Source organism: Coturnix japonica, chromosome 28 (genome assembly GCF_001577835.2).
Source record: "Coturnix japonica isolate 7356 chromosome 28, Coturnix japonica 2.1, whole genome shotgun sequence".
NCBI lineage: Eukaryota > Metazoa > Chordata > Aves > Galliformes > Phasianidae > Coturnix > Coturnix japonica.
Genome location: NC_029543.1, coordinates 1,240,299 through 1,254,182, shown reverse-complemented (window position 1 = coordinate 1,254,182; position 13,884 = coordinate 1,240,299). Strand labels below are relative to the sequence as shown.

The 13,884-nt window shown below is 47.8% G+C and overlaps 1 protein-coding gene across 6 annotated transcripts in view; it reads left to right on the top strand.

Moving 5' to 3' along the window:
• DOT1L (DOT1 like histone lysine methyltransferase) overlaps positions 1-13,884 on the top strand; it is a 49,327-nt gene that overhangs the window by 29,040 nt on the left and 6,403 nt on the right. For 3 of the 6 annotated variants that reach the window (XM_015886192.2, XM_015886191.2, XM_015886198.2), the window contains exons 13-27: positions 596-679; positions 1,280-1,514; positions 1,758-1,871; positions 2,772-2,863; positions 4,714-4,815; positions 5,262-5,399; positions 5,759-5,884; positions 6,319-6,797; positions 7,250-7,373; positions 7,919-8,065; positions 8,432-8,558; positions 9,640-10,253; positions 10,937-11,142; positions 11,413-11,477; positions 11,929-12,891. In XM_015886192.2, coding sequence (XP_015741678.1) covers positions 596-679; positions 1,280-1,514; positions 1,758-1,871; positions 2,772-2,863; positions 4,714-4,815; positions 5,262-5,399; positions 5,759-5,884; positions 6,319-6,797; positions 7,250-7,373; positions 7,919-8,065; positions 8,432-8,558; positions 9,640-10,253; positions 10,937-11,142; positions 11,413-11,477; positions 11,929-12,891 — 3,616 coding nt within the window. Of the gene's footprint in view, positions 1-595; positions 680-1,279; positions 1,515-1,757; positions 1,872-2,771; positions 2,864-4,713; positions 4,816-5,261; positions 5,400-5,758; positions 5,885-6,318; positions 6,798-7,249; positions 7,374-7,918; positions 8,066-8,431; positions 8,559-9,639; positions 10,254-10,936; positions 11,143-11,412; positions 11,478-11,928; positions 13,138-13,884 lie in introns of those variants that run through there. The other 3 variants (XM_015886194.2, XM_015886193.2, XM_015886195.2) reach the window with 3 other exon arrangements.

The window sequence follows — 13,884 nt, the reverse complement described above, 5'->3', positions numbered from 1 at the left end:
ATAGGTTTACTTAGGAAGTCCTGGTTAGCTTTGGGATTGGGTTGTTCCAGACTGTTCAAGCTTGGGAGAAGAAAAGGCCTCTCAGAGTCGAGGGGCAAAAAGCAACTGAAAACCAAGTGGTGTCTGTGTGCTGTAGAACTACCTTGTTTTTAAAGGGGGAGGATGCCTCAATCTGCCATTTATTATAGTCTGGATGATACATTGCTCAGGTTGCAGGTGTCTGAATCTTTAACCTCACCTGGAAGGTACCAGAAAGGCATCAGTGAGCAGAGTGAAATTCCTTGTCTGTAGTGACAGTAAGCAGAAAATGAAGCTGAGAAGTTGCTGTTGTGCAGACCTGGTTAAGGCTGAATTGGACGATGATTAATGGCGTCGACACTTCAAGTCACATGAGATTATTTTTATAGTGATGCAGTGGTACATGAAATGTTAGATGTGTGGGTAAAGTGCTTCATAAGGGACCTTTAACTGTAGTGTGTGGTCTGGGGAGGTGGCGTGGAGTGAGGGAAGAGTTTGGGGCCAAGTGAGGAAAAACAGGGATCTGTGTTAGACAAGACAGGAACAAATCATTGACTCTTTTAAAACGTTTGTTCAGGAGGAACAAGAGGCAGCTAGACGTCGTCAACAGAGAGAAAACAAGAGCAACACAACTACTCCAACGAAGGTTCAAGAAAACAAGGTGACTGTCCTGCAGGGGAAATGCATTCAGTGTTTCAACTGGTATCACTGTTACTGAGGACGGGACTGAGTGACACCCATTGATTCTGGGGGGGAAAACAAGCTTTGCCACTTGAATGGCAGAGCTGGTTGAGCTGCTTGGTTGAGCCTTCAGTGCTGCTTGGAGAGCTTCTCCTTGAGTCTTGCTCAGGGTGGATGAATATCTTTGGCAACCTTTCCTTTTTCATTTGGTCGTGTGTTTAAAATGCAGTGTCTGTGCACAAATATATGAAGCATGGAATCTGTTCTGACTTTCATTAAAGTCAGTTGAAGACGATACAGGGCTTGTATTGACTGTGTAGTCAACAGGAGAATAACCAGCTCTTCTTAGACAAGAGTTAAACTTCTCTTTCTGTAATGAGTGTGACCAGAAGGGAATTAGCACAATTTCTGTGTGCTGGGGACAGCTTTAGTTCCAAGGAAACTGAATTCATTGACAATTTACTAAACAGTTGACTTGGATAAATATATGAAACAAAGTTATTAATGCTTGCTTAGAAGAAATGCTGCTTGTATAGGTAGCAATAACCATAGAGCTTTCTGCTTTTAAAACATCTCTTAGGATTCTGGTGCTGAAGAAGAAAAAGCTGGGGCAAATGCTGTTAAAAAGCCATCTCCCTCTAAAGCACGGAAGAAAAAACTGAGCAAAAAAGGAAGGAAAATGGCAGGCAGGAAACGAGGGCGTCCCAAGAAAATGAACACTGCAAATACGGAGCGCAAGACCAAGAAGAATCAAACTGCACTAGATCTTCTGCATGCTCAAACTGTGTCACAGACATCTTCATCCTCTCCTCAGGGTGAGCTCTGAGAAACCTGTCCCTGTTTGTGAGTGTAAATAATGGATGCACTGAGGTTATTCTTCCTTTAGTGCTGCTTTAGTTTGGTTTGTGCCATACCTTCATCCTTAACCTTCAGGCCCTTCCAAACAATTGGTTGTTGGTCCAACAAAGTTACCAGATCTCACTGCAGGTGAATGCTTTGGAATGGTAAAGCTTCTGTGCCCTTCCTAACTGAGAGGTTGTCTGTGTTTCTCCCCTCAGATGCATACAAGTCACCTCATAGTCCATATTACCAACTACCTCCTAAAGTGCAACGGCATTCATCCAACCAGCTGCTGGTGACACCCACCCCACCCGCACTACAGAAGCTGCTAGGTAAGGCTGTAGCATCGTTGTTTGTGATGGGGAATCTTTGCTTTAGGGCTTCTAAACATACAGGGCTGTTAATAGACAGACACTGTGGAAGAAGAGGAAGAAGAGAGGGGTTCATCTTGATCTTGCTGCTGAAGTTGATGTCTTGGTCTGTGTTTGGTTTTGATTTTGTTTCAGCTTGGCACGAAGGGGAAGAAACTGGGGTTTAGCAGGAATCCAAGACAGCTTTCAGTGCAAATGGCTCATCAGAAACAACTTTAGTTTAAACAAAACCATTCTGTTATTCATAAATGACAACAGCACTCTGTTTTCCTTGTGAAACACACAGCAAAGTTGAACAAAAAATGGGATGCTGTCTGAATTTGACACTTGTCTGGAGGAAACTGTAATGTAAGAGTCTGTGCAGTGCACATTATGTGCTCAGGTTGCCTGTGATTGCAGCAGAAAGGCTGCAGTGGTGTGGTTGGAGCTGTGATGTAATGCCCCAGGAGGGCTGAGGAGGAGGAAGGTGCAGTTGCATCATTGAAGTTAAAGGAGGGTGAAGATTACTGCAGGTAGTCCCTGGAGAAAGAGCAAAGGTTTGGGCTTGCACAACTGGTCTTGGGTTGTATTGAAAGCAAACTCTTTCATCATGCAAGCACACCATTAGCACCCACTGTCTTCCTCTGAGCTTCATTGTAGAGTGCACTTCTTGTCATTTCCATTGGGTTTCCTATGAAAAGCAGCTGATGGATCCCAGAGTTCAGCGTGCTTTAAATTGATCCTTAATGGCTTGGTCTGAGTGGGAGCCTTAACAAAAAGCCAGCGAGTGCAGGGCCTGGGGGGCAGGGGAGCAAATGGACCAAAACAGGAACACTGTGCTTTCTTATGCTTAAAACACACAATTTCCTTCTTTCTTTGCAGACTCCTTTAAGATCCAGTACATGCAGTTCATGGCATACATGAAAACTCCTCAATATAAAGCAAGTCTGCAACAGTTGCTGGAGCAGGAGAAGGTGGGTGTCTATTTCTAAGGCTTCTATCAAAATTGCTGGGCTTGCTTCAAGTTCTTCTGTTTTTCCCTCTTTGTTTTGACATTGAGGTCAGAAATAATACAGCTGTCCCTTAGCCTAAGGATGCTTTGTTTGATCTCTTAATGATGATGATACGTAAAGGGAGAAAAGTGTGAATTCATGGCATTGTGCACATGGAAAGGCAGACCAAGAGCTGCTGCTGCTGCCAAGTGCAGCCCTTTGCTGTGCTGTGGAGCCATCCCTCCAGCAGAGGGAGGAGACTTACTGCTGAAACAGCCTTTCTTGTATTGCTTCACCTCAGCCAATGAATAATTGAGGTGCTTTCTGAACTAGTCCTGATGATTATGGGATCTTCCATAACGGGAACTCTTGTTCCAAGTGAGAAAGGCCAACCTATGCTGCTGGTGATGGGTTGGCGCTGCTGTGCTCTTCGTGCAGATGGATTTTTCCCTATGATTGTTCCAGTTTATTCTTCATCTTTTTCCTGAAGCAGCCTATTTCCCTTCTTGTTCTGTGCTTGTCAGAAAAGTCACCATAAATTTAACTCACCTCCTTGCCCAGAAAACAGAACGAGAAGTGCCGGCCTGCAGGTATGGTGCTGTACTCAGGAAAAAGAACTGGAGTGGGGAAAAGTAATGGGCTCACGTTGGTGTCTGGCAGCTGCTTTGTACTTTGACGTGGAAATGGGAAATTCAGTGTGAAAAGATGTTTTTAATGGGGTTGCTGCACTCCATTAAAGCACTCGGTGCTCCATGTTGAGAGCACAGCAAGGTAAACCTCCCAGCAGCAGAACTCAGGGTGAGGCGTTGCTGTGTGTGCTGTTTAATAACTCCCTCTAACACGAGGGGTTTTTGCAGTACAAGAGAAACCTTTTGTGAATACAGTTTGAAAATAAGCAAGTTGTGTGAGCTGCTAGTTCACCGAGTACCCTTAGATGGAGCTGTCAGCTGCTTGGCTGCCTGGCAGGGCTGAAGGAGACAGCTAGTGCTGAGAGCAGAGCAGCAACATCAGCAGGTCAGGTTAGCACTGCAGGCACTCAGCTGCCTGCTGGGTCCGGTGTTTTCTTGGATCTGAATGGACTGCTTGGGAGATCAGGACACGTTGTGCCCTTCTCCTCCTCTTTCTCGGGACTCACAGCTCAGTTTCTGCACAATTCCTGTTTGGCTTCAACAGCAGAAGTTGGAGAACGGTGGGAACTTTTCTCTCCCATTTCTATGGGGAGCTGAAAAATGAGGCTCCTCGGGCAGTCCCATCCTTGCACGTTGCTGCCCACATGTATATGACCATGAAATGAGTAAGCAAGTATCGAGCTGAGGAATGCAATGGGCAGGAGGTGCCCTGCCAGCACAGGGCTTGGGTGGCTGCAGGCATCGTGTTGTCATCATTGCTCCGAGTGCTTTGCCTGATTCCTGGCTTTCCTCCCACCTCCCCCACAGCGTGTTTCCATTTGCTGAATATTGTGTAGGAAAAACTCCGAGCAGGGGCTCTGGAGATTCAGATTCTGTTCCCTTTTTAGTAACAGATTTCCTGCAGATAATCTGTTCCAGTTCTGCTCTGTAGGATGTGATTATTACTACTTCTTTACAATGCAGTAGGAGGGTAAAAATGAATTAAGACTGTCCTAATTGTGTTTTACCATTGAGTGGAAGGAACTGCTGCTTTCAGCTCCCTTATCTTCAGCAAAGCTGACAAATGCAACTCATAGGACTTGGCTTGTTCATAGGTCTCAGGTTGACTCCCAGTTTGCTGTGCAGACTTAATGTGAGCATCTTACTGAGCTGAACCATGCTGCATTGGTGCTAAACATGTGTTGTGTCTTTTCCCTCTTCCAGGAGAAGAATGCACAGCTACTGGGGACAGCACAGCAGTTATTCACCCACTGCCAGGCACAGAAAGAGGAAATCAAACGTCTTTTTCAGCAGAAACTTGATGAGGTGACTGTGGTCTGGTGACAGCGTGTGCTTGTGGTCATCTGCATGCAAATGGCTTGAAGAGAAATGAGACCAGAGTAGCGTTAGGTCTTAGAACAGCCCCTTTTTTGCTAAATCACGTGGAATCTCTTTCACTTTTTGGTTAAGTTTGGTTTGAAGTGTGGGAGGAAGCGTAGTGGCTCTGTGCAGAAACAGTGCTCTGGACTGGCAAGAAATGAAATGCCAGTTTCCAGGTTAAATGGCTGAACAGCAGCTCCAAATGAAGTACTTATGTCCCTTTTCCTCATCCTTTAATAACAGTTAAGTGCCTCAGGGGGTTGCTGGGGGGCTCCAGGGAGCTGTAAGTCTTCTCAGCCTTGCTTCTGAATGGACCATTATCTGGAATTGGTGTGTCAAGGCCTTACTGAGTGATCTCTTTCCCTCTCCCTCCCCTCCCCCCCATGTCCTAGTTGGGAGTGAAGGCTCTAACATACAACGACCTGATTCAGGCTCAGAAGGAGATCTCTGCTCACAATCAGCAGCTGAAAGAACAGACCAAACAGCTGGAGAAGGATAACAGCGAACTCAGGAATCAGAGTCTGCAGCTGGTGCGTACAGAGCTTGTGTCTGAGCAGCAGTGATGCTCTTATTCAACTGTGGGGGAAAGAGCATGAGCTGATATGCTCATAGTTTTCATCTCAGTAATTCAGACTTTTAAGGTAGGCAGGGAGAATCTGGTCATGGGCCTGGAGGGTGATAACTGGTTTAAAAATGACCCAGCTCCCAGATGAAACAAATTCTACAGGGCCCTTTTGTGCCCCTTTGGCTTAAGCTGGGAGGAGTTTTGGGCAGGTTAAGAACCTCCTTGCTGTTACCCTGTTGAGAAGTGCGTGCCTTTCACCTTGTAGCTGGAGCTGTGTGAGATGCTGAGAGCTGTCTTTGATCCTTCTAACTCATGTCTCTGTAGCTGAAGGCACGCTGCGAAGAGCTGAAGCTGGATTGGTCCACGCTGTCACTGGAGAACTTGCTGAAGGAGAAGCAGGCGCTGAAGAATCAGATTTCTGAAAAACAAAAGCACTGTTTGGAACTGCAGGTACAGAGCAAAACACGACTCCAGGATCACCAGCCCAGGGCAGCTCCTGGGCAATGAGCGTGCTTGGCTATATATGGTGTTAGGGGATAAGCTTGGTGGCTGCTTTATCTGGAGATCAGGGGTTTGGTAAACTTGGACAATAGGGATGTAGGTAACTGTTGAAGGAAGTAGATGCTGTGACCTCAGAGACATTTTGTTTGCTTTCAAAATGTGAAATGTGCTTTGTGAGAGTTTCTGAGCCGTTCTCCTTCCCTGCACAGTTGTGGGCTCAGAGCAGCATATTGAAATCTGTTCCTCAAAGAGTGGGTCAGCCATTCTGCGTTATTCCCAGAGATGGGGTCACTTGTTCTGCGAGGCACATTGAGGCTGCGCTCCGTGATGCCTTAGAAGTGTTACGTGTGGTCTTTAATCGTTGTCCTCCTCTTTATTTAAAGATCAGCATTGTGGAACTTGAGAAAAGCCAAAGGCAGCAGGAGCTCATGCAGCTGAAATCGTACACGCCGTCGGATGAGTCACTGTCAGTGCAGCTAAGGAATAAAACCCATCTGAGCCGTGATGCTGATGCTGATCATGGCAGGTTCCAGCTGGAGCTCGAGTGCTCCAAGTTTCCTATGCCCCACGTCAATGGCATGAGCCCCGAACTGTCCATGAATGGCCACGCTACTCCCTATGAGATTCACAACACTTTCAGCAGGCCGTCCTCCAAGCAGAACACCCCTCAGTACATGACCTCTCATCTGGACCAAGAAATCGTTCCATGTACCCCAAATCACAGCAGGCAGAAAGTGGACAGGATGGTGAGCCTGTCCTTACCTGATTACACCAGGTTTTCACCTGCTAAAATAGCACTAAGGAGACACTTGAATCAAGACCACACAGTCAATGGAAAAGCAACAACGAGTGAGATACAGAGGTGAGAGCCATCATCTCTTGATGGAAGGGCTTGATTAAGTTGATAAAGTTCTTTACTCTGAGAGTGGGGAGGTGCTGGAACAGCTGCCCCGAGAGGCTGTGAATGCCCCGTCCATCCCTGGAGGTGTTTAAAGCCTGGTTGGATGGGACCCTGGGCAGCCTGGGCTGGTATTAAATGGGGAGGTTGGTGGTCCTGCATGTGGCAATGTGAGCCTTGAGATCCCTTCCAACCCAAACTATTCTATGATTATTTTTAATAACAGTGGTTTATTTGGATTATGGAAACTTAGAAAGGTGGAGTTCTATTTACTTAAAGGTTTTGTCTCAGCAGAACCAGCAGTTCATCTGCTTGGGTAAACACGGTGTTACGGTGCCTTGGGTTTGGTACGGGAATACTTTGCAGAACAGAAGTCCTTAACTTTGTATTCTGATGATGGCAAATCTCTGTTGCAGAGCTGACCACATCAAAGAGAATGGCCTTACGTATCCAAGCCCCAGTATTTCCAATGGCATCAAGCTGAGTCCTCAGGAAACTCGGCCATCTTCCCCAGCGGCCTTACCGATTGCAGGCGAGAAGGTAAGAGATCTGCTTTGGTGTGAGCATGTAGACTTGAGGTCTGGTAGAACAAAGGGAAGGTTTCCAGGCTGGGAGAAGCAAATGTGTTCTGGTCTGTTGTCAGCTTGGCGGTGCTCATTTCAGAGCAGGCAGGTGCCCTCCAACAGGAGGTTACCATGGAAATATTTCTGACTGCTGCATCTTCTGCATACAGAGGATCTCAGGCTATGAAGTCTGCCAGCTGAATGCTCTTCACAGAGCTGTGACAAACACTGGGGCAGGAGCTCGCCTGGGCAGCCCTTCTCTTATGCTTAGGGGCAGCAGGAGCCTTAATTTACACATTTATGTGCTGTCAGGTATTGCTGTCCCAGTGTATTGGTGCTGTGTGTGAGCACTGGCTTTCCAGAGCATAGGTAGTGATATAGTTATCACTCTTAATAGCATAATTCTTAATGAGGGGAAAGAAAAGAGAGCAAAATGTAAACAAGCACGTTACCATTGGCTCAGAATGTCTCTCCGGTAACAGCTTGCAGTTGAGAACATTACTTTGTCATTTGCATTTGCAGGTTTTGAGAGAGAGAACCTCTGTGAGTAATGGAGAAACTATCACCAGCCTACCCATCAGTATTCCTCTCAGCACAGTGCAGCCCAATAAGCTCCCTGTTAGCATCCCTCTGGCCAGCGTAGTCCTGCCTAGCCGTGTTGAGAAGGTGGTGAGTAAGGCACTGTCAGTGCTTTCCATCCCTAACTAACATCACGGGGGTGGGGGACAGAAATAGGGTGCTGTGTGCTGCTAATCCTGTGTGCTTTGTGCTTCTGCTGGGGTTCATCTTCTTGTGCTCCTTGAGGCTGGGACTGCCTCTGTGTGCATGGTATGAAGTGCACGCCGGGTACCATCCCATTGCAGCAGATGGCAGCTTGTCTTTGTGTCCCATACCAGTCTGTGTTTATCTCAGATCTGGGGTATCTGGGGATTAAAGCTGCTTTCCGTGGTAATCTAATATTGCATGTGAGTTTTGTTTAAATGGGTGACTTCTGAGTACCCTTCCTGCACTAACTCACCTGTTTCTGCCCCGCAGAGAAGCACACCTAGCCCAGTTCATCAGAGCAGAGACTCATCGACACTTGAAAAGCAGATTGGTGCTAGTTCTCATAATGGTGTAAGCAATGCTGCTGGAAACAAGCCACTGGCTTTGGCTACCTCAGGTAACAGCCTCAGCGGCGCGAAGGTGCTCTGTCACACCCACATGTGCACACACCTGCTCACTCAGGGCAGATCAATGCTAGGGAGGTGTGCCCTTTGTCACCAGACCAAAGGATCACAGATAATCATGTTCTGAGCCTGTGCCTACAGCTTGGATAGGTTTCATTATGGAGTTTTCCTTGCAGTCTGTCTTTATCTGAGCTGCAGTGGTTGGGTTTTGTCCATTCCCCTCTGTGGATGAAGAGATTCTGATCTCTGCAAGTTGCAAGCCATCCAGGCATTCCACTGCTATCCTGTGGGCTGCCACTTGAAAAGTTCTCTTTTGCAGGGTGGTGGTGGAGGGTTTTCTGTTTATTTTTAATAGTAAAATTAATTCCTTTAAGCAAATCACAGTGATGTCTCATGAGCATTTGTAAAGGCACCAGAATCTGGGAAACAAGGGAAAGAGTAGGGATGCCTTTAAGTACAGACATCATATCTGAGCTCGCCCATCTGTTGGAGCTGTGGCCTGTAGCTGTTTGGGGTATGGAAGTGTTGTGGACTGAGAAATGTGGGTTCTTGCATGCAGAAGCTGCCCTGCGGCTGATCCCCCGTCAGAGTGCATTTGTTCTTTGTGTTTATCACCTTGAGGGGCTTGTGTTGTTTCTAGCATCTGTTTTACAAAGAAGGGCTTGGCTGCAATTTTCTACACAAACAGAGAATGATTTAAAAGACGACGTAAAACTGCACTGTATTCCCTTCTGTCCTTTCCATGTAGGCAGCCCGGAGACAAGGCCTTATGAGAGCACTATACCCATTTGTAATATGCCATGACAAATACCTCATCCCCTCCCCAGGCTTATCCCAGATGGCATTCTGCTGCAGTGAGATCCCATCACTTGGTTGGGCTGTATAGACAGAGTCTCTTATTTTTGAGGAAGGAAACCAAGTCAATTTGGCCCCTCTTATTTCCTCCGTGATAGGAAGGTGTAGAGAAACAGGAACCCCAACTGCACGGCCGGGCCAGCCCCAGCCATCCCACACGTCTCGCACTGTGAACTATCGCTCAGCAGAAGCAGTGATGTATACTTTCCCTTTCAACAGGTTTTTCTTACTCTTCTGGCTCCGTGGCAGTCAATGGAAATCTTACAAACAGCCCAGCCCATCTTAACCATAGTGTTGATCAGGCAGCTCTGGACGACTCCGGGAGTCTGTTTAACTCAGTAGGGTCTCGGAGTTCCACTCCACAACATCCTTTGCTAATGATGCAGTCGAGGAACTCTGGGCAAAGCTCCCCTGCTCACCAGCACTCAGCAAGCCCCAGGTTAAATGGCACCTCCCAGAGCCTGGTAGGGGGACTGCACTATGCAGATGCTCAGAAGATGTTTGCCGAAGGAACAAAGGGGGATCTTCAGTCTGATGCAGCATTTTCAGATCCTGAGAACGAGGCCAAGAGAAGAATCATCTTTACAATCTCTCCTAATACAGGACATGTAAAACAATCCCCTTCCACCAAGCACAGCCCTCTGCCCGCGAGCGCTCGGCTGGACTGCGGCCCAGCACACGCGCAGGACGGGAAGAAGCGCGGCCGGCGGAAGAGATCCTCCACCGGGAACCTCAGCGGGAGCTCCGGGGTCTCCCCCAAACGCAAATCCTTGCCCACTGTGTCTGGACTCTTTACGCAGCCATCAGGGTCACCGCTCAATATCAACTCCATGGTAAGGGCAGGAAGGAAAGGCTGCAGTGAAAGCGGAGGGTTGGGGAGGTTTCTTTGTGTTGGAAATCTGGTGATAGGTATCAGAGAATGGTTTGGGTTGGAGGACGAGCTCACCCAGTTCCAACCCCCCTCCAAGGGCTGGGTGCCCCCACAAGCCTCCCCAGGGCCCTTCCATAGCATTGAGTGCCTTTGGAGAACATCTCCATAGAGTTCTTCCTGTCACAGCACTAAGAATTAAAAAGTAATCACTTTGCCTCTTACAGCAAAGCTTGTTTTTACAGTGAAGTTGCTCTTTTTTTTTTATCCTGTAGATTAAATATTTTGAGCATAGTTTAAGCTAAGATTGACTAAACAGCTCACGAGTGCCAGAAGCATATGGTGTTCCCACGTTAATAAGCCAGCTCTACAAGTTGTGCTCATGGGATCCTGCAGCGGCAGTTTGAGAAGAAATGCCATTTTCCCATGTCTTCATTTCTGTGTTCAAACACAGAATCAAATAATGGAAATAAGATATTTTTCTGAGTTATTTTCAAGCCTTCATCCCGGGCTCTGCTGCGTGGTGCTGGGGGAGAGCAGTGCCAAGTTGGCCTGTTCTAAAGCTGAGCGTGTTCGTATCCTTAACACGATGCCTTGTTTCTAAAGCGGTGCTCTCACTCGTAACTGCTTTCTTTCCTTCTTGCCCAGGTCAATAACATTAACCAGCCTTTAGAAATAACAGCCATTTCCTCTCCTGAAAACTCCCTGAAGAACTCTCCTGTTCCTTACCAGGACAACGACCAGCCCCCGGTACTGAAAAAGGAAAAGCCCCTCACTCAGAGCAACGGTGTCCATTACTCCCCTCTCACATCAGATGACGAGCAGGGATCTGAAGATGAGCACAACAGCACCAGGTGAGTGTGCATGAGTGACACTGACCTCGTGTTGTGAAGGAGCAGTGGTGATGTTCTCCAAGCGTGCACTGACCTTAGCAAAGAGCACAAAGCCTGCGACAGCTTCTGCTTAGCTTTTAGTGGGTATTTCTAAATGGTTTTCCTGTCCTGTGTACTGCCTTGGCTTTATGTGCTTCAGACAGCTGTTAGGATGTGAACGTGAGGCTCCGAGGGTAAATATGAAAGCAAAGGACTGCAGTGAGTGCTGTAACCTTTTTGTTTTCCCACCAGGATCGAGAGGAAAATTGCAACGATATCGCTGGAAAGCAAATCTCCACAGAAGACTGTTGAAAATGGTGGGTGTGAGGGATGTAAAATGCTTGGCGCAGTGGTTGGGCTGGGGACTGGGCAGCTGAAGGTGGTGTTTGTATAAGGCTGGTGAGCAGAGTGTCATCCCACCAGGGCTTTGTGTTAGCATAACTAAGACAGGTGGCGGATAATTACAGATCTTGGGTCAGTTCTTTCTGTAGTTACAGGCCACCAAAGATCTGATGAGTTATGTTATGCCATGTCAGGGCTTGGGGAGGGATCTGTAGTGCAGGAGTAGATCAGCATCCTCAAAACTTATCAGATGTGAAGCTAAATTTAAAGGATGTGTAGGTGACTTCATAGGTATTCTGCTTTTGGTTCAGAAATGGAATTACAGACTGATAAAATCCAGGTGTTGAAGGCAAAAACCTGTGTTTTTAGTGAGCAGGTTGAGTGCCGACTGCCTTTTGGTACTGAGAAACCTCTCTTCCAAACCAGGTGGCAGCTTATCTGGGAGGAAACAAGCACAACCCAACGAGAACATGAACAGCAGCAAATGGAAATCTACTTTCTCACCAATATCTGACATCAACCTGACCAAAACCACGGACAGTCCCTTGCAATCTGTGTCGTCTCTGAGCCAGAATTCGCTGTTTGCCTTCAGGCCGTCCTCTGAGGACAGCCTTGCCATGGACGCCAAGATGGCGCACGCGAGGAAAGGCATGGCCATGCCCTCGTCGGGGGCAGACGGGCTCAGCCCCAGCACAAACCCCACCAACGGGTTCACCTACAACGGTGGGCTGTCGACTGACATTGGTTTACACAGCTTTATCGATGGTGCTTCTCTTCCACACAAGGCCTCGGATGGGACGGCTGCTGCTCTGGGTTTCCAGTCGCAGCGGAGCAAAGATGTGGGGATATCGGAAACAAATCCTTTCTTGAACAAGAGGCAGCTCGAAGGCCTCGGCGGCACCAAGGGGGAAGACCTCAGCCGGGCAGGAGTCAAAAGCAAAGACATGAGTGAAATGAGCATTCGTGCGGGGGGTTCTTCAGAGAAAAACTCTTTGCAGCATAACGGAAAGGTCGGCAAAGGAAGGGACCGAGACGTGGAGTTCAAAAACGGCCATAACCTTTTCATTTCTGCTGCTGTTTCGTCTGGTGGCCTTCTGAATGGGAAAAGCCTTTCTACTGCTGTTTCTTCAGCAGGCAACCCAGCATCGTCTGTGCAGACGCACCATCCCTTCCTCAACACTTTGACCACTGGATCACAGTTCCCCCTCGGCCCCATGGCCTTGCAAGCCAACCTCAACTCGGTGACAAACTCCTCAGTATTGCAGTCCTTATTTAATTCCATGCCAGCTGCTGCCAGTCTGGTCCACGTGTCGTCAGCTGCAACCAGACTGACTAATTCTCACACTATGGGGAACTTCTCTCCTGGGGTTACAGGTGGAACAGTTGGAGGTAGGCAGAACTCTTTCTCTGGTCTAAGACAGGGCCTAAAGGAAAGTCTGACGCTGCCTCTCCAGGGCTGAAACCCTTTCACTTCTGCAGGATGTGAAGCAGACCTATCCCACATAACACGTCTCTTCTCTCTCTCTCCGAAATTAAGATGAGTCCGTTGCCCCACAGTGAAATCCCATGAGCTTTGTCCACTTGTTGTATCACCTCAATGAAAGAATACACCCGACTCTGTGATTTCATAATGTATGTTTGTTCAGATGTTGCTGTGTTGGAGCCAGCTTAGGTCTGCCTGCAGGTAAAAGGTTTAACCTGTTGTGTCACCAAGCGAAAGGAGCTTTGTCAGCTTGAGTAGAGGTTGGGATTAGGATTGAGTATGATCCAGGAAGAGCAAAACAACACAGGAAGTGGCATTGGGAATTGTGTAGCGTTCTGGCTCTTGAACGGGACACATAGAGCATCTTTTTGCCAGGAAAAGCACCTTGTGCTTCTGGGGTCCTGCTTGGCAGGAGCAGCAGACAGCCTGGGCCTGTCCCAGCTCACTGTCAGGGCAGTGTGTCTTACCCCATCCATAACCATTCAGGCACCGTGTCGGGAAATCCTAACTCTCACATCTCTCAGCACGTAGATTTGCTGGAAATTCAGTCTCCCCTGCTCTGCCCCGTGAGTGGGAGAGCAGGAGGGGTGGGGAGGGAAGAGCAGCAGTCTGAGTCTCCAGCTCATCAGCTCTAAGAGACCCCGTAATCTCTTCAGAGTCTGCCCGTGTGATTTAGCACTGACAGTTCTGGGGTCTGACCACGTGTCCTGGTGGCACGTAGAGGTCGGCAGTAGGAAAGGTAAGTGAACCTCTTGTACCTCCTGGCCTGCACCATTACCTCTCATTGCTTGCTGCCTTCTCATGCTGCATATTTTTGTATGGGGCCGTAACTACTATAATTTTGCTTTTGTTTTGTTTTGTTTCTTTTTGTTTCGTTTTGTTTCTCTTGTCACCTGAGA